The sequence below is a fragment of the Schistocerca gregaria genome, chromosome 6 (genome assembly GCF_023897955.1).
Source record: "Schistocerca gregaria isolate iqSchGreg1 chromosome 6, iqSchGreg1.2, whole genome shotgun sequence".
NCBI lineage: Eukaryota > Metazoa > Arthropoda > Insecta > Orthoptera > Acrididae > Schistocerca > Schistocerca gregaria.
Genome location: NC_064925.1, coordinates 38710326 through 38731215, shown reverse-complemented (window position 1 = coordinate 38731215; position 20890 = coordinate 38710326). Strand labels below are relative to the sequence as shown.

General features: G+C 44.4%; 1 protein-coding gene across 1 annotated transcript in view; it reads left to right on the top strand.

The window, feature by feature from the left end:
* LOC126278708 (15-hydroxyprostaglandin dehydrogenase [NAD(+)]-like) overlaps positions 1-19602 on the top strand; it is a 169974-nt gene extending 150372 nt beyond the window's left edge. Inside the window, exon 6 of the mRNA XM_049978981.1 lies at positions 19425-19602. Coding sequence (XP_049834938.1) covers positions 19425-19602 — 178 coding nt within the window. The remainder of the gene's footprint in view (positions 1-19424) is intronic.
* Positions 19603-20890: the final 1288 nt, after the last annotated feature.

Below are 20890 nucleotides of genomic sequence, written 5' to 3'. Positions count from 1 at the left end.
CAAGCAAGTAAATTAACAGACGATGGAAATAATCCCTCATGGTACACAAAACAGTCAGAACACTGTTGCAGAAAGATCGAAAAAATAATGTAAAAGAACGAAAAATCCCTAAGATTGGCGATTTTTCACAGAAGCTCGAAAATTAGCGCGGACTTCAAAGCGAGATGCTTCTAATAGTTTCCGCAACGAAACTTTGTCTCGAAACTTGGAAGAAAGTGCAAAGAAGTTCTGATCTAATGTAAAGTCTGCTAGCGGCAAGACACAATCAATGCCTTCTCTGCGCCATACCAATGGAAATAGTATCGATGACAGTGCTAGTAATGCAGAGTTACTAAACACAACGTTCTGTAATTCCTTCACCGAAGACGAAGCAAGTATTCCAGGATCCGGATCAAGAACAGCTGCCAAATGAGTCACTTAGAAGTAGATATCGTCGGAGTAGTGAAGCAACTTAAATCGCTTAATGAAAGCAAGTCTTCTGGCGCGAACCGTTTACCGGTCAGGTTCCTTACAGAGTATGCTTCGTACTTGACAGTCAAGTACGACAGCTCGATCGACTGACGATCCGTACTCAAAGAGTGAAAAGAATCACAGGTCACACCAATATTCATGAAAGGTGGCAGGAGTAATCCACTAAATTGCAGGCTCACATCATTAATGTCGATATGCAAGAAGATTTTAGAACATATATTGTGTTGGTGGGAAAATTGGCAGTTGGCTAAAGTGAGGTTATCCACGTGAGTGCTGAAAGTAATCCGTTCAACTTCGGTTACACGATAAATCAATGAAATATAAAGGCCGTAAATTCAACTAACTACCTAGCAATCACAACTATGAACAACTGAAAGTTGTAAGAACATATAGAAAATGCTGAGGACTTACTTCTTTGTATCTTACTTATTTCTTTGCATCTGGCCTTCGACAGTTTGTATCTTTGTATCTTACTTTTTTTTTTGTATCTGGCCTTCGACAGTGATCTGGTGAGTGAAGTCGGTGGTGCTCCTACGATGTGTCCACATGACACAAGTCTCCGTCCTCGCATCTTCTCGGTGACTGGGTGACCGGAGCCACACATCAGCTAGTTGTAGAATCGTTGTGGTGTTGATGTGGCCGAGCGCGGAAATGCCGAGTGACGTTCTCAGCATCCGCTTTTCCACGGCACGTAGCGGGCTCTCGGCACTCGGCACTCGGCACTCGGCACTCGGCACTGGTAGGTGCGGGCCGACTGCCCGTGCTGGAGCCACTATTGTGCGGCACAGCTTCGAGTTTAGGTGCATAGGCACTCCGAGTCACATAGAATGTCAATCGTGTTTATGGATCTGATTAGGTCGTTTCTCAAACTGGCGTCATGAACATTCACTATTACCATGTGGCTTAGTGCCGTACAAACATATCACAGGTAATATTCAGTATTTTCACATTTAAATCTACAATCTCTGATTAGATCCTAGAGCACAACATCCCATACCTTAGAAGTTTGATATGCTTTTCTGTATCCTCTGTAAAGTATGTGGCATGCTACCGATAGGAGGAGGAAATACTGTGACAGCCTTTAATCTTTGTTCAGCTTAATGTGCTTGCATTCTTGTTCATAAACAATTGTTGTACTATATTACAGATTTCTGCTGCAGCATTAAACAACAAAAGGCTCTTTTTCACTTGTTGTTTTGCGCTCTGCGAAATGCTGCTCCATCCAGGCGACGTAATTTATCACTTTCCTACCTCTGTTCAAACGGATGGAATTCCTGCATCATTCACCTTACTTCCTCTTATCCATGTCCTTTTTCAGCCAGTTTTCTTCAGCAGCCTTTCCTGCTAGTTTCTGTTTAACAGCAAAGGTTTAGTACTTGCATCATCATGTCGATTTGTTGCGTCATCTGAAAATATATTGGACACAGAGACCGGCTATTTCATTTCTTCTTCATGGAAAAATTTGGTTAGCCATTTTACTTTTCGTACAAGCCAGCCACAAAAGTTTTAAAATTATGCACAAATTATTTAAAACTTTCTAATACACTATATTGTCTCGATAATGAGGTTTTCTAAACCATTGGGCCTTGACACACTTTTCTAAGTCCATTGTATTTCATCAGCGAGGCAGTGGTACTTTGACTTCATCCACAATCGATGTGGCTACTGTGACTTGTGCACTTTGACACCATCCGATGAGATGCCTCCCACATGTGCACGAATACAGGGACGCTACTGCTAACAAACATCACCAGGCATTCATCCACATGAATATTACAGCTGGCGAAACAACTACAAGGTCTAAGCGCAAACACTCACTTATTCAGTATCACAAATACCCAGGTTTACCAGGTGGACCGGTATGAAATGAGCGTTTTTTTGTGAAAATGAAACACTAATTTTGAATTGAAAAGTAAAAACATTTTTTTAAAGTACTGACCAGTGATGTCTATACATTTTGACCACCTTTCTGGCAATTTGTGGACACCACACCAATAGAAATGTTCGTCTTTTGAAGCAAAGCAATCAGACACCCAATTTTCGACTTCTTCGTAGGAATCGAAGTGTTCCTCAGCCAACGCGTATCCCATTGATGAAAACAAATGGCAGTAGGAAGGGGCCAAGTCTGGTAAATACGGCGGGTGGGGTAGCACCTCCCAGCCAAGTGTTTTGATTTTATCCTGAACCAGTTATGCTTTGTGTGCAGGTGTATTGTCATGTAAAAAAATTACTTTGCCATGTCTTCTGGCCCATTTTGGTCAATGCATAATTCAAATTAATCATTTGTTGTCTGTAGCGATTACTAGTCACAGTTTAACCAGGTTTTAGAAGCTCATGATACACCACACCTTTCTGATCCCATCAAACACAAAGCATTGTCTTCTTGCCGAATCGATCTGGTTTTGCAGTCGATGTTGATGGTTGTCCCGGATTAACCCATGATTTTTCCCGTTTATGATTCTTAAAATAAATCCATTTTCCATCGCCAGTAACAATTCGATGCAAAATTGATTTTCTTTTATGTCTTTGAAGCAAAATTTGACAAATGGCTTTTCGGCTTTCCATCTGTCTTTCATTCAATTCATGTGGCACCCATTTTCCACACTTTTGGATCTTTCCCACAGCTTTCAAACGGTCAGAAACTTTTTTGTGCAACATTTAGCATTCCTGCCATTTGCTTGTGACTCAAAGCATCATCTTCATCCAATATTGCTTGCAATTCGGGTTCTTCGAACGTTTTTGGTGGTCTTCCACGTTCTTCATTTCTTACATCAAAATCATTATTTCTGAACCATTGAAACCATCTTTTGCATGTTGCTTCTGATAGAGTGTGATCACCATATGCCTCGACAAGCATTCGATGCGACTCTGCAGCATTTTTTTTTTTCAAATGAAAACAAAAAAATAATGCTTTCCGCAAATCATCACTTTCTGGTACAAAATTCGACATTGTTAACACGATGAAAACATATGATGTTGTTTGTTCCATGACTTGATGTGTACTAAATATCTTTGACAGATGTCATACCAACCAATCAAACAAAAATTAAGGCTCGTTCACAACAAATGTTCCCTATCGACACATTTGTATCTCAATGCCTATTTCATACCGGTGCACCTGGTATAGTGATCATTTTGAAAATAGTCTTAGCCCGTAGCAGTTTCTCGTTCAGTCCATATCAGTGAATACGACTATCTTCTTCCCCACGTAAACACTGCTCCGTGTCGATGTCTTGCGTTGTCCTGGGGTGCCAATTTCACGCAAGACTCGTCGCCCTGCGAACAAGTCCATGTTCCTCGAGAATGAGAAGCGATGAAACTTCTGAGCGCGACGGGTCTGGTGCTGCCTGTAAAACCACGGAACGCGGCTGGCATCCCGGTTCGCCCACTGATGTGAACCTGAGCACTCCTTTCTCTACCTGACTGCTGACGTGCAAAACAGCTACGACCTCTGTGACTGGCTGAGCTGATTGCTTGCACTCTCGCTCCGCCTGGCGATTAGGCTGCCCTGAGCGTCGCTAGAGGGAACGCTACACTGCAGTGGAGCTTAGACCACAGATGTAAAACAGCCTGACAATAGCAGGAAAGGCGAATCTAAGAAGGAAAGAAGGAGAAATCTGTTAATATCGAATATTAATTTAAATGTAAGCAAGCTTTTTTTTCTAAATATCAAGTTGAGACAACAAGAGGATAGAAGCTTCTGAAATCTGCCGTTACAGAAGAATGTCGAATAATAATATTCGAATAACTAATAAGGAGGCACAGAACTGTATTGGGGAAGAAGAAAATTTACTGCACAATTTGACGAAAAGAAAGGATTAATTGGTAGGTTACACGCCGAGGCATATAGGAACTGTGAATTTGGTAATTGAAGGGATAGGGAGAGGGGTGGTCGAGGGGGTGATAGAGGGAAATAAGGAAGTGATTACAGCAAGTTCGTGCAAGTGGATGCAGGTTTCAGTAGTGATGCAGAGATGAAAACACAATCGTTGGTTAGAATAACGAGGAGAGGCGTTCTACATCTACATGGATAGTCCGCAAATCACACTTAAGTGCCTGGACGAGGGTTCATCGAACCATCTTCACAATAACTCTCCATTATTCCGCTCTTGAGCATCGCGCAGAATAAGCAACACCTATATCTTTCCCCGTGAGCTCTGATTTCCCTTATTTTATTATGATAGTCGTCCTTCCCTACGTAGATTTCTGGCAACAAAATATTTTCGCATTGCGAGGAAAAAGATTGTTGTTGTTTTGGTCTTCAGTCCTGAGACTGGTTTGATGCAGCTCTCCATGCTACTCTATCCTGTGCAAGCTTCTTCATCTTTCAGTACCTACTGCAACCTACATCCTTCTGAATTTGCTTGGTGTATTCATCTTTTGGTCTCCTTCTACGATTTTTACCCTCCACGCTGCCCTCCAATGCTAAATTGGTGATCCCTTGATGCCTCAGAACATGCCCTACCAATCGATCCCTTCTTCTGGTCAAGTTGTGCCACAAACTTCTCCTCTCCCCAATCCTATTCAATACCTCCTCATTAGTTATGTGATCTACCCATCTAATCTTCAGCATTCTTCTGTAGCACCACATTTCGAAAGCTTCTATTCTCTTCCTTTCCAAACTATTTACCGTCCATGTTTCACTTCCATACATGGCTACACTCCATACAAACACTTTCAGATACGACTTCCTGGCACTTAAATCTATACTCGATGTTAACAAATTTCTCTTCTTCATTTTATATCCTCTCTACTTTGACCATCATCAGTTATTTTGCTCCCCCAATAGCAAAACTTCTTTACTACTTTAAGTGTCTCATTTCCTAATCTAATACCCTCAGCATCTCCCGACTTAATTCGACTATATTCCATTATCCTCGTTTTGCTTTTGTTGATGTTCATCTTATACCCTCCTTTCAAGACGCTATCCAATCCGTTCAACTGCTCTTCCATGTCCTTTGCTGTGTCTGACAGACTTACAATGTCATCGGCAAACCTCAAGGTTTTTATTTCTTCTGTATGGCTTTTAATACCTACTCCGAATGTTTCTTTTGTTTCCCTCACTGCTTGCTCAATATACAGATTGAATAACATCGGGGAGAGGCTACAACCCTGTCCTACTCCCTTCCCAACCACTGCTTCATTTTCATGCCCCTCAACTCTCATAACTGCCATTTGGTTTCTGTACAAATTGTAAATAGCCTTTCGTTCCCTGTATTTTACCCCTGCCATCTGAAAGAGCGTATTCCAGTCAACATTGTCAAAAGCCTACTCTAAGTCTACAAATGCTAGAAACGTAGGTTTGCCTATCCTTAATCTAGCTTCCAAGGTAAGTCATAAGGTCAGTATTGCGTCACGTGTTCCAATATTTCTACGGAATCGAAACTGATCTTCCCCGAGGTCAGATTCTACCAGTTTTTTATTCGTCTGTAAAGAATTCGCATTAGTATTTTGCAGCTGTGACTTATTAAACTCAGAGTTCGATAATTTTCACATCTGTCAACCCCTTCTTTCTTTGGGATTGGAATTATTATAATCTTCTTGAAGTCTGAGGGAATTTCGCCTGTCCCATACATCTTGCTCACCAGATCGTAGAGTTTTATCACTTCACGCAGTATCGTATCTCCCATTTCATCTCCATCTACATCCTCTTCCATTTCCATAATATTATAATATAATGTTATCTACTCCCGGGGCCTTGTTTCGACTCAGGTCTTTCAGTGCTCTGTCAAACTCTTCACGCAGTATCATATCTCCCATTTTCTCTTCATCTACATCCTCCTCCATTTCCATAATATTGTCCTCAAATACATCGCACTTATATAGACCCTCCATATACTCCTGCCACCTTTCTGCTTTCCCTTCTTTGCTTAGAACTGGGTTTCCATCCGAGCTCTTGATATTCATACAAGTGGTTCTCTTTTCTCCAAAGGTCTCTCTAATTTTCCTGTAGGCAGTATCTATCTTACCCCTAGTGAGGTAAGCCTCTACATCCTTACATTTGTCCTCTAGCCATCCCTGCTTAGTCATTTTGCACTTCCTGTCGATATCATTTTTGAGACGTTTGTATTCCTTTCTGCCTGCTTCATTTATTGCATTTTTATATTTTCTCCTTTGATCAATCGAATTCAATATTTCTTCTGTTACCCAAGGATTTCTAGTAGCACTCGTCTTTTTACCTACTTGATCCTCTGCTGCCTTCACTACTTCATCCCTCAAAGCTACCCATTCTTCTTCTACTGTATTTCTTTCCCCCAGTCCTGTCAATTGTTCCCTTGTGCTCTCCCTGAAACTCTGTACAACCTCTGGTTTAGTCAGTTTATCCAGGTCCCATCTCCTTAAATTCCCATCTTGTTGCAGTTTCTTCAGTTTTAATCTAGGAAAAAGATAGTGGCTAAAATTTCGTGAGAAGATTCGTCGCAATGGAAAATGCCTTTCTTTTTATGGTGTCCTTCCCAAATCCTGTATCATCTCAGAGACACTCTCCCCCCTATTTCGCGTTAATACAAAACGTGATGCTCGTCTTTCAACTTTTTCGGTGTAGTCCTTCAATCCCATCTGGTAGGGATATCAGAGCGCGCAGCAGTACTCCGGAAGAGAAGCGTAGTGTAGGCAGTCTCTTTAGTCGATCTGTTACGTTTTCTAAGTGTCCTGCCAGTATAATGCAGTCTCTGGTTCGGATTCCCCACAACATATTTCGTGTGGTCCTTCCAATTCAAGTTGTTCGTAATTGTAATTCCTAGATATTTAGTTGACTTTACGGCTTTTAGATTTAAATCATTTATGGTGTAACCGAAGTTTAACGGATTCCTTTTAGCACTCCTGCGGATGACCTCACACTTTTCATTATTTAGTGTCAATTACCAATTTTTACACCATACAGGTATCTTTTCTAAATCGATTTTGCAACTCTTTTTGATCTTCTGATGAGTTTACAAGCTCATAAACGACAGCATAATCTGCAAACAACCTAAGACCGCTGCTCAGATTGTCTCCTACATTATTTATGTAGATAAGGAACATCAGAGGGCCTATAACACTACCTTGGGGAACACCAGAAATCACTTCAGTTTTATTCGATGACGTTCCGTCAGTCACTACGTTCTGTGACATCTCTGAGAGAAAGTCACGAATCCACTCACATAACTGAGACGGTATTCCATAAGCACGCAATTTCAGTACAAGCCGCTTGTATGGTACAGTGTTAAAAGCCTTCTGAAAATCTGGAAGTACGGAATCAATTTGAAATTCCTATCTGTAACTTGATCTTGTCTCATTGTTCCAGTAAATGGTGAAGAAAATTTAGTGTTCCAGTAATATTTCGGGTGGATTGTATTTTTACTGAGTATATTCCGCTGAAAATTGATAAGCAACAGTATTCTCCACAACTATTACGTGTCATGTTACACACTGATAAGCACGACGCCGGAGCTTTGACCTCTGCTCACCGCGACGTTGGCTGCCACCTGGTGACGTGATGCGCTATGAAAAGTATGTAAACGCAGGAGATATGGATGGGGGATCACCCCAGCGGAAATATGGGCCGCAAATTGGGAAATTCACTGCGATAAACGATTTTGTCAAAGGACGGATTACTCATTCACTTCATTTCCGTGTTCTGTCCAGCATTTCCAAAACATAGCAGCTGCAATAGCTTTGTCATTTCCTTCATAAACATCTTGTATTGTGCAAGGGTTGTCCAGAAGGGGGCATACAAGTAGGTGGCATGGATCTTCTTCAGCCCCGCAGTCGCAAGAGGTGTCTACACATGCTGGAAGGATTCCCCATTTCTTCAGATTGGTCTTGCATCGGAGGATGCCCTCTCTTAGGCGGTTGAGGGATCTCCATACAGAGTATTGTAGGTTTGCGCCAGGAGCTACTTCTTCTTTTGGTGATACGTCTACGGACCGTGAGCTCTTCCATGTTGCAAGACGAATTGCCTCTGTTGCTCCCTGCAGTGCCGCAGTCCTAGCGAGGAAACTATTGCGGGATTTAAGGCGGGATCTTGCTGCCTGATGACCGTACAGAGGATGTCAGTTGTCATTCTGCTACTTTGTTCTCTCAATGTCTGCAGCAGTGGCCCTCCGGATACTGGCTAGGGCTACTCCAACAATCGGATACAATTTGTGCACTGGTGTTGGCTTCAAGCATCCTACGATGATCCTTGCAGTGTCGCTGACCGCAATATTGACTTGCTTAGCATGAGCTGAAGCGTTCCACACGGGAGCAGCATACTCAGCGGCAGATACAAAAAGCGCAAATGCAGGAGGTACGGGTTGGCTCCCCAGCTGCTGCCAGTCAGCTTCTTAAGTATCCCATTGCGAGCAACATCTTTCTGTTTCACATTTGGACACTGCTGCCTGTACGTTAGAGCCGTGTACAGAGATACACTTAGGTAGACTGGTGTCGGGCAATGTTCCAGTCGCTCTCCTCGCCATGTGATGTACAGCTATTGCTGCGCTCCCCTGTTTCGTAAGTGGAGGGCGCTCTCTCGAGTTTTACTGGGATTGGGCTTCAGGTGGTTGGCATCACAGTGCTTGGAGAGTTCATCCACTGTTAGAGACAGTTTTCCCTCTTCTTCTTTAAAGGTTGGCCCCTGAACAGCTACTGCTGTCTCATCGGCATAGATGTAGAGCCTGGTACTTGCTGGTATTGGCCGATCATTTGTGTAGTGAAACCCTGTAGAGAAACATGGAATCTTACGACAAAATTATTATTACCTGTGAACGAATATCTCGATAACGGCGAATCTGGCAGAATGTTCAAGTGCTACTGTCGTGAGCATCTACGGAAAGAGATAGGACTGTGAAACTACCACTGGTTGGACGTCCACGATTCTTCACAGAACGAGGTGTTCGGAGGCGTGTCCGCTATGTAAAGTATGATAAATAGTGATTTGTGGCATATCTGCCGAAAGAGCACAACGCTGGTGCACGCGCAAGTGTCTGAGAGCACACAGTTCATCGCACATTGTTGAACATGGAGCGCCGCAGCAGACCACTCCTATGTGTTCACATGTTGATCCAACGATATGGTCAATTACGACAGCAGCAGGCACGGGACCATCGTAAATTGACCGTCAGTCAATAAAACTGTGTCGGCTCTTCGGGTGAATCACATTTTTTCTACAATAGGTCGATGATCCTCTACGTAAACGCCGTCATCGAGGTGAACGGCGGCTCGAGACGTGCAGCGCAGCCTGGTGGTAGCAGCACTGTGCTACGGGAGGCATTCTCCTGTGCTTGTAGGGGACCTGTGGTCGTAATCGAAGACATGCTGACAGCTGCGAACCACCTGCATCCCTTCGTGCTTAAAGTCTTCCCTGACGGCGGAATCATCTTTCAGCGGTATAAATGTCCGTGTTTCGGAGCCAGAGCTGTGCTACAGTGGTTTGGGTAGCGTTATAGTGAACTCACGTTGATGTCTCAACGACCAAATTCGCCCGAAGTGAATCCTATGGAACCCACGTGGGTTGTTATCGGGCGCCACACACCTCTTAAAACCTACCAACAAGCTGTAGAATCCCTGATAAATAGAGTCAGTGATGTATTTCCTTGCAAAGACGGACAAACAAGCTATTAAGCAGGTGGCCTGCAAACAGTAGTCTACAGCTGTGGTCTAATGTATTTCTGACTAGTGATTGTTTAACGAACATGTGAAGTTACAGATTATGTTGCTTCACGATGTTTGAATACGTGTTATCGCACTGTGTAACAACTTCCCGAGTGTATTTAACAGTACTAACAACGACATACAAATGTGTCAGCTTACATTACGTTGACATGGCTTAAAGCCTTAATATCAGCACTTGATAATGGCCTAAGGCCGAAATTCCAGTAGTGTAATAAAAACTTATAACAGTCACTGGCGGAAAGATGACGACCTTACAAAAATTTTATGACAGAATCCCAGCTACAACAAGTTTTTTTATTAAGCAGGTGGTTCTAATGTTTTGTCTCATCATTGTGCTTGTATGTGTCGCTGTTGATTTAGTTATCTGCAGCGTTCCAACGATCGTATCTGCAATCATACAGAAACAGTCAGTTTGCCAACAATAACAGACTTTCTCAATGAAATTAGACAATATGCAGACCGTTCACATGCCTGTTTTTCAATCTCTCTCTCTCTCTCTCTCTCTCTCTCTCTCTCTCTCTCTCTCTCTCTCTCTCTCTCTCTCTCTCACACACACACGCACGCACAATCTTCGTACATACAATTGTAATAATACACATTCGGTAATTTTGCTGTGGAGTTAAATGAGATCGTAATTTATATTTGAAGTTATATTCACATCATGTTGCTATGTACTGCACTCCTTTCTATGTCGCACAAAGGCTGATTGTAGGATATTGTAAGTAATTTTTTCTTCCAGTATTATATTTATAAAAGCCACTGTAATTGCGATTCATTGTTGGCAAGAAAGCTACATAAGGAATTAAGTGCACTATGAGGCTGGTACCAATATAAAAAACTGCTGAGTCTTTCGTAGCCACTTGATGACGTACTGTCTGTTGGGTTTCGTCTCCCGATCTTCGGCCAACGTTTGTTTAACGACCGTCAAAGAAACGTAGCCTGTTGTCAGTACGTCTATTTGTTTAAATAGCCGCGTACCAGTTGTTCCAGGCTCCACATAATATCCGTATCGCATGAGTCTGTGGTACAAGCAGTTTCTTCCTCAATGACGAGTGACACTAGAAAATGATGGTGTAAGACATCTCAACGTTTAGACACTGTCATCTCCAAACTCTGATATTATCCATAACACACAAGTTGCAGAGCTCAAAAATTTAAGACCTGAAACATGTGACTACCACTCAAGGTTCATACTAATATAAATACTTAACGATGTAGAATGTTCTGTTTCGTTGATTCCTTACGTTCATGAATTATTTCTAATCGCGTGGTCAGGCCTTGTACAGCCAAGAACTGCATGCAGGGCTTTTTTAAATCTATGTAGAGTAACAGTCAATTTGCGCAGAAGTAGGTATTAATTTTCACGAAAATTTTATTTATATTTCCAGTTGCTGAATTTAAAATTTTGTGACATGCGTTTTCAAATGCTTTACACCAGGCACAGAGACTTCCAGTCGTCAGTATTTTGTCATTTAAATTTTTGTATCATCTGATTCGTGAATTTAAAAGCGGCATATTCTATGGTGATGCTCTTTTAGATCCAAACTGAGATAGAGTCCGTTATTTTAGGGTAGGAGTGTTATTGTTCCTGTGTGCATACTCTCTGTCCCAACGCCGTCGAGAAAGAGCTAAGCTGGAAGATTTGTCGGTAATTAGTAACATTTATTTTAATAGATATCGTGTAAGGGAATCTGGAAATCAGATAATCCAACTTATTAGGCTGTAATTGCCAAGCACTACAAATTGAACCGAACATATTCCATACACACACACACACACATATATATATATATATATATATATATATATATATATATATATATATACTCCTGGAAATGGAAAAAAGAACACATTGACACCGGTGTGTCAGACCCACCATACTTGCTTCGGACACTGCGAGAGGGCTGTACAAGCAACGATCACACGCACGGCACAGCGGACACACCAGGAACCGCGGTGTTGGCCGTCGAATGGCGCTAGCTGCGCAGCATTTGTGCACCGCCGCCGTCAGTGTCAGCCAGTTTGCCGTTGCATACGGAGCTCCATCGCAGTCTTTAACACTGGTAGCATGCCGCGACAGCGTGGACGTGAACCGTATGTGCAGTTGACGGACTTTGAGCGAGGGCGTATAGTGGGCATGCGGGAGGCCGGGTGGACGTACCGCCGAATTGCTCAACACGTGGGGCGTGAGGTCTCCACAGTACATCGATGTTGTCGCCAGTGGTCGGCGGAAGGTGCACGTGCCCGTCGACCTGGGACCGGACCGCAGCGATGCACGGATGCACGCCAAGACCATAGGATCCTACGCAGTGCCGTAGGGGACCGCACCGCCACTTCGCAGCAAATTAGGGACACTGTTGCTCCTGGGGTATCGGCGAGGACCATTCGCAACCGTCTCCATGAAGCTGGTCTACGGTCCCGCACACCGTTAGGCCGTCTTCCGCTCACGCCCCAACATCGTGCAGCCCGCCTCCAGTGGTGTCGCGACAGGCGTGAATGGAGGAACGAATGGAGACGTGTCATCTTCAGCGATGAGAGTCGCTTCTGCCTTGGTGCCAATGATGGTCGTATGCGTGTTTGGCGCCATGCAGGTGAGCGCCACAATCGGGACTGCATACGACCGAGGCACACAGGGCCAACACCCGGCATCATGGTGTGGGGAGCGATCTCCTACACTGGCCGTACACATCTGGTGATCGTCGAGGGGACACTGAATAGTGCACGGTACATCCAAACCGTCATCGAACCCATCGTTCTACCATTCCTAGACCGGCAAGGGAACTTGCTGTTCCAGCAGGACAATGCACATCCTCATGTATCCCGTGCCACCCAACGTGCTCTAGAAGGTGTAAGTCAACTACCCTTGCCAGCAAGATCTCCGCATCTGTCCCCCATTGAGCATGTTTGGGACTGGATGAAGCGTCGTCTCACGCGGTCTGCACGTCCAGCACGAACGCTGGTCCAACTGATGCCCCAGGTGCAAATGGCATGGCAAGCCGTTCCACAGGACTACATCCAGCATCTCTACGATCGTCTCCATGGGAGAATAGCAGCCTGCATTGCTGCGAAAGGTGGATATACACTGTACTAGTGCCGACATTGTGCATGCTCTGTTGCCTATGTCTATGTGCCTGTGGTTCTGTCAGTGTGATCATGTGATGTATCTGACCCCAGGAATGTGTCAATAAAGTTTCCCCTTCCTGGGACAATGAATTCACGGTGTTCTTATTTCAATTTCTATATATATATATATAGAGAGAGAGAGAGAGAGAGAGAAAGAGAGAGAGAGAGAGAACAGGAATTCGAATATCAGATATTCTACAGGAGTTATCGATTTTTTAATTAATTTCCTTGAACCACAATAGTAGTTTCAGTAAAAAGAAATCATTCTTACTTCTCTGTTTCTTCTAAACATTTCACATAATTTACTTTTCTTTGTGTAGTGCATATCGACTCCTTTTGTAACCAAAGTCTTTTTCAATGTCTTATTAGTTCAGAGGCAAGGGTCTTGCCGCAATGGATACACCGGTTCCCGTCAGATCACCGAAGTTAAGCGCTGTCGGGCGTGGCCGGCACTTCGATTGCTGACCATCCGGGCCGCCATGTGCTGTTGTCATTTTTTGGGGTGCAGTCAGCCTCGTGATGCCAGTTGAGAAGCTACTCGACCGAATAGTAGCGGCTCCGGTCAAAGAAAACCATTATCACGACCGGGAGAGCAGTGTGCTGACCACACGCCCCTCCTATCTGCATCCTCAGCCGCGGATGACACGGCGGTCGGATGGTCCATATGGGCCACTTGTGGCCTGAAGGCGGAGTGCATATTAGCGTCGGACTGTATTATTTTATTAGGAAAGCAGCTGTTAGAAATCGATAGAAATTGATATATAAGACAATAAAATTGGAGTTGATGCCTACCACAATATACACATCCCTCCCGTCAGCTTCATCTAAGGGTGCCTTCAAATTTTCTGTTGTCTTTTCACTGATTATTGCAACTTTTTTTACGTTGCCCCTTTATCGTGACCACGTAAATGATTAAGTGTGGCTAGTCGTGCATCACGCTCAAAGAGACCACTCTCACTGTGCGCAGCGCCGCTACCTCTAGACGGTTTGGTCTCGTGTTTGTTTCCCGGTAGGGATACAAGTTGTCGTCGCTTGGAGACTAGGTGTTTGTGTTGTCGTAACCATTTCATCTCGTGTTCATCTCAAGCTGCACCAGGCAGCCTATCTACCCTTGGCTGATGATGCTATATGATCATTTTGTTTTGCAAACCCTGCTGTGAAAACACGTGTATCATTGACTATTCGGCCACAAATACTGTGTTTAGTGTACTGCTTTACAATGTGATTCTGTTAGGTTGAGTGTTGAGCGACATTTCAAAATACTTTCTTTCATTTGAGTGTTTAAGAAAATTACTTTTGAAATATGCAAATACTACCATTTGCTATGTATGGTCGACGAAGTGTCATAATAATGACTCGTGTTTCACTAAGAGTATTTGAAAGTTACCGGGTGAGTATTTATACACGATAATAATCATAAAAGTCTTTTCCAGTAACAGCAGTTCACATTCACAGGCGTTCGAATGGCTATCTAACTAAAAACGGCTAGTTTTATCGGATGTTAATTTTAACATACATGACAAGTTCCTTATCGATAAACTGGCCACTTCCTTAAAGTTCTGTATGTTTAACATATGGAGGATTGTTGATCTAGTAGACTAATGGTGCATTTTGTACCTGTGAAGTGCCCTAGGTCCAGTGATTTTCCAGATCTCCAGCTAAATACGAAACATGGTAAAAGACTCCTCTTCTTCTAGTCTACATATTTGTCACCTTGGAGCAAGTGGAATATAACGCAATGAGATTAATTAGGACATCGGTTTGTGGTTTATGGAGAACTAATTGACGTTTAACTGCAAGAGAGGACAGTGCAAAAACATTTTTGGCCCATTGCTATCTGTGGTATAGTTAGTTTTCGTTTTGTTTCTCTATGTCTCTATACCTGTAAGCTTAACTGCCAGTAAATATTACCGGACAGGCTTTTGATCCAAAATTTTTGTGACAGAATTTGTTTTATTTTATATTAGCTGCGACACGGCTTTAGTTGTACATAGATAGTTAAAAATGATACGTACGGCGCCACTGGAGGCGCAATAAGAACGAATCCCAGGTAAAAAAATTCAGAGCACGTTTACTAGTAAACACATTAAGTAATTTCTTCTCCGCGGAGCAAGTTGTTACATCGACAGCACGTGGTTCGGTCAGAATTACATTCGAATGGCACAATAACTGTCTGTTGCGTTGATTGCTTCAAGAAATATCAAAGGTAGTTCGTTTTGGAATGCAATAGTTAATAAGACAAAGCAGCATGACGACCAACAGCAAAATCCGCACACGTCCTCTGTACAGAGGCCTCGCTTTGGTGAAGCCCATTGGTGGCACAGGCTGGACCACATAGAGGAGGTTGCTGGACAGACTATGGCGTCTAAGACTCTGACGGTTAACCACACTTTCATTGACGAATCACTACTGCAGTCGCCATCTGGCCCAGAAACCTCATTAGGAATGAACTGCCGTAGCACAGTCGAAGTGTCGGCTTAACTATTGCAACCGGAGCCTTCCGTGGCCGTGTGATTGCACGGAGGCAAGTAGGTCCAGAGGGCCAGTGACTTATCGCTGCCGCCTGCTGGCCCAGCAGCTGTGCCCGAAGGTTCGGCTGTCGTCTTCCTGAATGGCCCCTGCGGCTTTGCTGTATAGGCCGCCCTCTCGACACTGATGCGTGACTGGTTGCTATGTGAGGTTGTGAACAGGTCCGATATAGCAAAAATGTAAGGGCTGAACGGAGAAATGGAACCACAGTGAAAAAAAAATTTTCTATTCGCAACAGTTAGTCACACCTTCCAGCTGCCTCTCTAAATCGTCGCCGCTGTGACACAGGCGTGGTACAAACTCTCCACTACCCTCGTCACAGAAAGCAGCCGTCTGTGCTTTCCGCCGATTCTCTACACTGGTCTGCCTTTCGTTGTTTGCGCCAAAATGTTGTCTCCGTAGCCAGTGGTTCATGTGAGCAGAGATGAAGATCGTAGGGAGCCAATTAAGAGCTGGAGTGTGGGTGATCAAACATTTCGCATCTAAAACGCTGCAAGAGCGTCTTCATTGCCCCTGCAGAATGCGGCTGAGAAGCGTCTTGAAGAAAGCTACGCATGACAATTATGTTACGTGGGCTGCATAGCTTTTCTTTCTCTCTCAGCAGACCCACATACTTGGCGAGAGGTACTTTTGTTTTAGGCATTTCTACGTGATCACTTTGCGCTCTGAACCGAAACGAACGGCGTGAACCGATCGACAGACACACTAAAGACACTGCCCGACACACCTGTGCAAAGCTCCATTGAATTTTCACTGCGGTTTCCATTTAGTGCCAAATCGGACCTTACTTTCCGAATAAGCCTCGTATTTCTCTGCAGTTAAAATAATTTCACAAATCTTCTCTCGCTTAGCACATGACACGAGTCTCTCCTGGAATAAAGACCAAACTTGGATAAGCGGAGATACATACACTATGTGATCAATAAATCCGGACACCTGGCTGAAAATGACTTAGGAGTCGTGGCGTCCTCCATCAGTAATGCTCGAATTCAATATGGTGTTGGCCCACGCCAGCCTTGATGACAGCTTCCACTCTAGCAGGCATACATTAAATCAGGTGCTGGAAGGTTTCTTGGAGAATGGAAGCCCATTATTCACGGAGTGCTGCACTGAGGAGAGGTGTCGATGTGGGTCGGTGAGGCATGTAATGAAATCAGCGTTCCAAAACATCTTAAACGTGTTCTATAGGATCCAGGTCAGGACTCTGTGCAGGCCAGTCCATTACAGCGATGTTATTGTCGTGTAACTACTTCGTCACAGGCCCTGCATTATCAACAGGTGCTCGATCGTGTTGAAAGATGCTATCGCCATCCTCGAATTGCTCTTCAACAGTGGGAAGCAACAAGGTGCTTAAAACATCATTGTAGGCCTGTGCTGTGATAGTTCTCCTCAAAACATCAAAGGGTGCAAGTCCCTCCATGAAAAAACGACCACACCATAACATCACAGTCTCCCAATTTTACTGTTGGCAGTACCACACGCTGGTATATGACGTTCACCGGTCGTTCGCCATACCCACACTCTGTAATCGGATCGCCACATTGTGTACCGTGATTCGTCACTCCACACAACGTTTTTTCACTGTTCAATCGTCCAATATTTACTCTCCTTACACAAAGGAAGCTGTCGTTTGGCATTTACCGGCGTGATGTGTGGCTTAAGAAAAGCCGCTCGACCATGAAATCCAAGTTTTCTCACCTCTCGGCTAACTGTCATAGTTCTTGCCGTGGATCATGATGCATTTTGGAATTTATGCGTGACGGTTTGGATAGATGGCCGGCTATGACACATCACGACCCTCTCCAACTGCCGGCGGAGTCTGTCAGTCAACAGACGAGGTCGGCCTGTACGCTTTTGTGGTGTACGTGTCCCTTCACGTTTCCACTTCACTATCACATCGGGACAGGGACCTAGGAATGTTTAGCAGTGTGGTAATCTCGCTTACAGACGTATGACACAAGTGACACCCAGTCATCTGATCACCTTCGAAGTCCGTGAGTTCGGCGGAGCGCCCCATTGTGCTCTCTCCGGATGTCTAATGACTTCTGAGGTCGCTGACATGGACTACCTGGCAGTAGGTGACAGCACAATGCTCCTAATATGAAAAACGTATGTTTTTTGGGGGGTCCAGATACTTTTGATCACATAATGTATAAATCATTCGTATGACAACATCAAGGAAAAGTCAAGGATCAGAGTATTTTGTATTATACACTTATGGCCATTAAAAATGCTACACCACGAAGATGGCGTGCTACAGACGCGAAATTTAACCGACAGGAAGAAGATGCTGTGATATGCAAATGATTAGTTTTTCAGAACATTCACACGAGGTTGGCGCTGCTGGCGAAACCTACAACGTGCTGACATGAGGAAAATTCCTAACCGATTTCTCATAGACAAGCAGCAGTTGACCCGCGTTGCCTGGTGAAACGTTGTTGTGATGCCTCGTGTAAGGAGGAGAAATGCGTAGCATGACGTTTTCGACTTTCATAAAGGTCTGATTGTAGCCTATCGTAATTGCCGTTTATCGTATCGCGACATTGCTGCTCGCGATGGTCGAGATCGAGTGAATGTTAGCAGAATATGGAATCTGTGGGTTCAGGAGGGTAATACGGAACTCCGTGCCGGATCCCAACGGCCTCGTATCACTAGCAGTCGAGATGAGAGGTATCTTATCTGCACGGCTGTAACAGATCGTGCAGCCACGTCTCGATCCCTGAGTCAACAGATGCTCTCGTTTGCAAGACAACAACCATCTGCACGAACAGTTAAACAACGTTTGCAGCAGCAGCTCTTAGACCATGGCTGCGGTTACCCTTGACGCTGCATCAGAGACAGGAGCGCCTCATGGTGTACTTAACGACGAACCTGGGTGCACGAATGGCAAAACGTCGTCTTCTCGGATGAATCCAGGTTCTGTTTACAGCATCATGATGGTCGCATCCGTGTTTGGAGACATCATGGTGAACGCACATTGGAAACGTGTATTCGTCATCGCCATAGTGGTGTATCACCAGCCGTGATGGTATGGGGTGCCATTGGTTACACGTCTCTCATACTGACGGCACTTTGAACAGTGGACGTTACATTTCAGATGTGTTACGACCCGTGGCGCTACCCTTCACTCAATCCCTTCGAAACCCTACATTTCAGAAGGATAGTGCACGACAGCATGTTGCACGTCCTTTACGGGCCTTCTTGGGTACAGAAAATGTTCGACTGCTGCCCTGGCCAGCACATTCTGCAGATCTCTCACGAACTGTAAACGTCCGGTCAATGGGGGCCGCTGCAACTGACTCGTCACAATACGCCAGTCACTACTCTTGATGAACTGTGGTATCGTGTTGAAGCTGCGTGGGGAGCTGTACCTGTACACGCCATCCAAGCTTTGTTTGACTCAATGGCCAGGCGTATCAAGGCCGTTATTACGGCCAGAGGTGGCTGTTCTAGGTATTGAGTTCTCAGGATCTATGCACCCAAACTGCGTGAAAATGTAATCACATGTCATCTCTAGTATAATACATTTGTCCAATGAATACCCGTTTATCATATACATTTCTTCTGCCATTAAGGCCAGCATGTGTTTAGTGTAAACGACTGGCGAGGCGCGACCGCTGCCTGGCGCCGCTGACCCCAGCTCTGTCTGTGTGTGTGCGCGCACGCAGGCCGGAGCACGTGGCCGCGGCCGCACTGCACGTGCTGCGAGCCGCCCCCAACGGCTCGGTGTGGGTGGCGGAGGGCGGCGAGCCGGCCTACCAGGTGCGCTTCCCGCACCGCACGCAGCTGCGCGTGGCCGAGCGGGAGCCAGCCCCAGGGCCGGCGCCGCCGCCGCCGCCGCAGTAGCCGCCGTCTCTCGCCGTCGCTGCGGCCCCCAGTTCTCCAGCACCTGCCCAGGCATAGCTTCTGCTCAGAGCGTCGAGTAGCATCTTAACGGATTAGAGGTAGATTGCACAACAACTTACGCAAAGCTGAGGTGACCTGGTCCCTTCACCGGGCTGTCGTGTTCGCTTTCTGACAATACGACTTGTCACTTCTACCTTGCAATCGTGCGAGTCGTTTGCAATTTCGCGACAATTCCACATCATCACCTTTACTCCGAGGCTTCTACCTTGCTGTCTATTCTACTACCGTCAATTAATTTATAAGGGGGTGACGTCATAAGCAGAATCTAGCTTCAGTTGATCATTTCCATGAGAGTTTTTGCTTGCCTTGAAGGAACCCTCTGTTCCTGATGTTGCACAAAAGTTCTCAAACAAAAATAACGTAGTCTAATTTGCGTCTCAGAACTTACGTCTGTAGCACAAACAATTTTCCTTTCTCACAAACGAAAGTTATTTTCAGTGGGATATCTAAAACAGAATTAATTACTTTTTCGGTTACTCTTACTTGTAGACAGTTAAAAAATTATTGTTACTGGCAAAGGCGACAAAACTTTTAGAATGTGTTTCTGTAAACCCATGTAGTTACTGGTATGTTATTAATAAATATAACAAGAAAAAAACTGAACATATTTCATTTTCATTTTAACCACTTATTTCCTGTACAGCAGATTTCTGAACACGTGGTGTCACCTGTACACATCAATCTCCTCGTCTCGGTAAGTAGAACAGTCTCTGCCCTAGAAACGTACCGTCATCCAGACGGAATTGTATTCTCAGCCGCAAGTATCTTCTCTGTATTCACGATTTGCTCACAACCATCACTCAAATTTATTACTCGTAAACATACTCTTCGAGTCACTAAAACTGAAAGCGTAACGTTGTTTCTCTGTCACATTTTGTTACAAAATTAAGACATCAAGCCACGATCTACTGTTTTTCCTGTGAGTTACTCAAAGCCTGTGGACGGGTTAGTGTAAGTATTTATCTTTTGAACATCCTATCCCAATGTTCGTGTGTCCTCATACTCCTTTTAGCTTTATTTTGTGTGTTGGATAATTTTCTGGTGTTTGAGTTAAGTGTGGTAATCTGTGTGCCTGTCTCCTTGAGTGTTTTCTCAGCTACATGTGGGATAGGATGTCACGGATTCTGTCACTGTAATTCGTTACGAACTGATGACTATCACCCTTTGGTGTAGAAGTCAAAGAAGCGATAGGATCTACAGATGCAGTGTGCTATAGTCAGCTACCTTA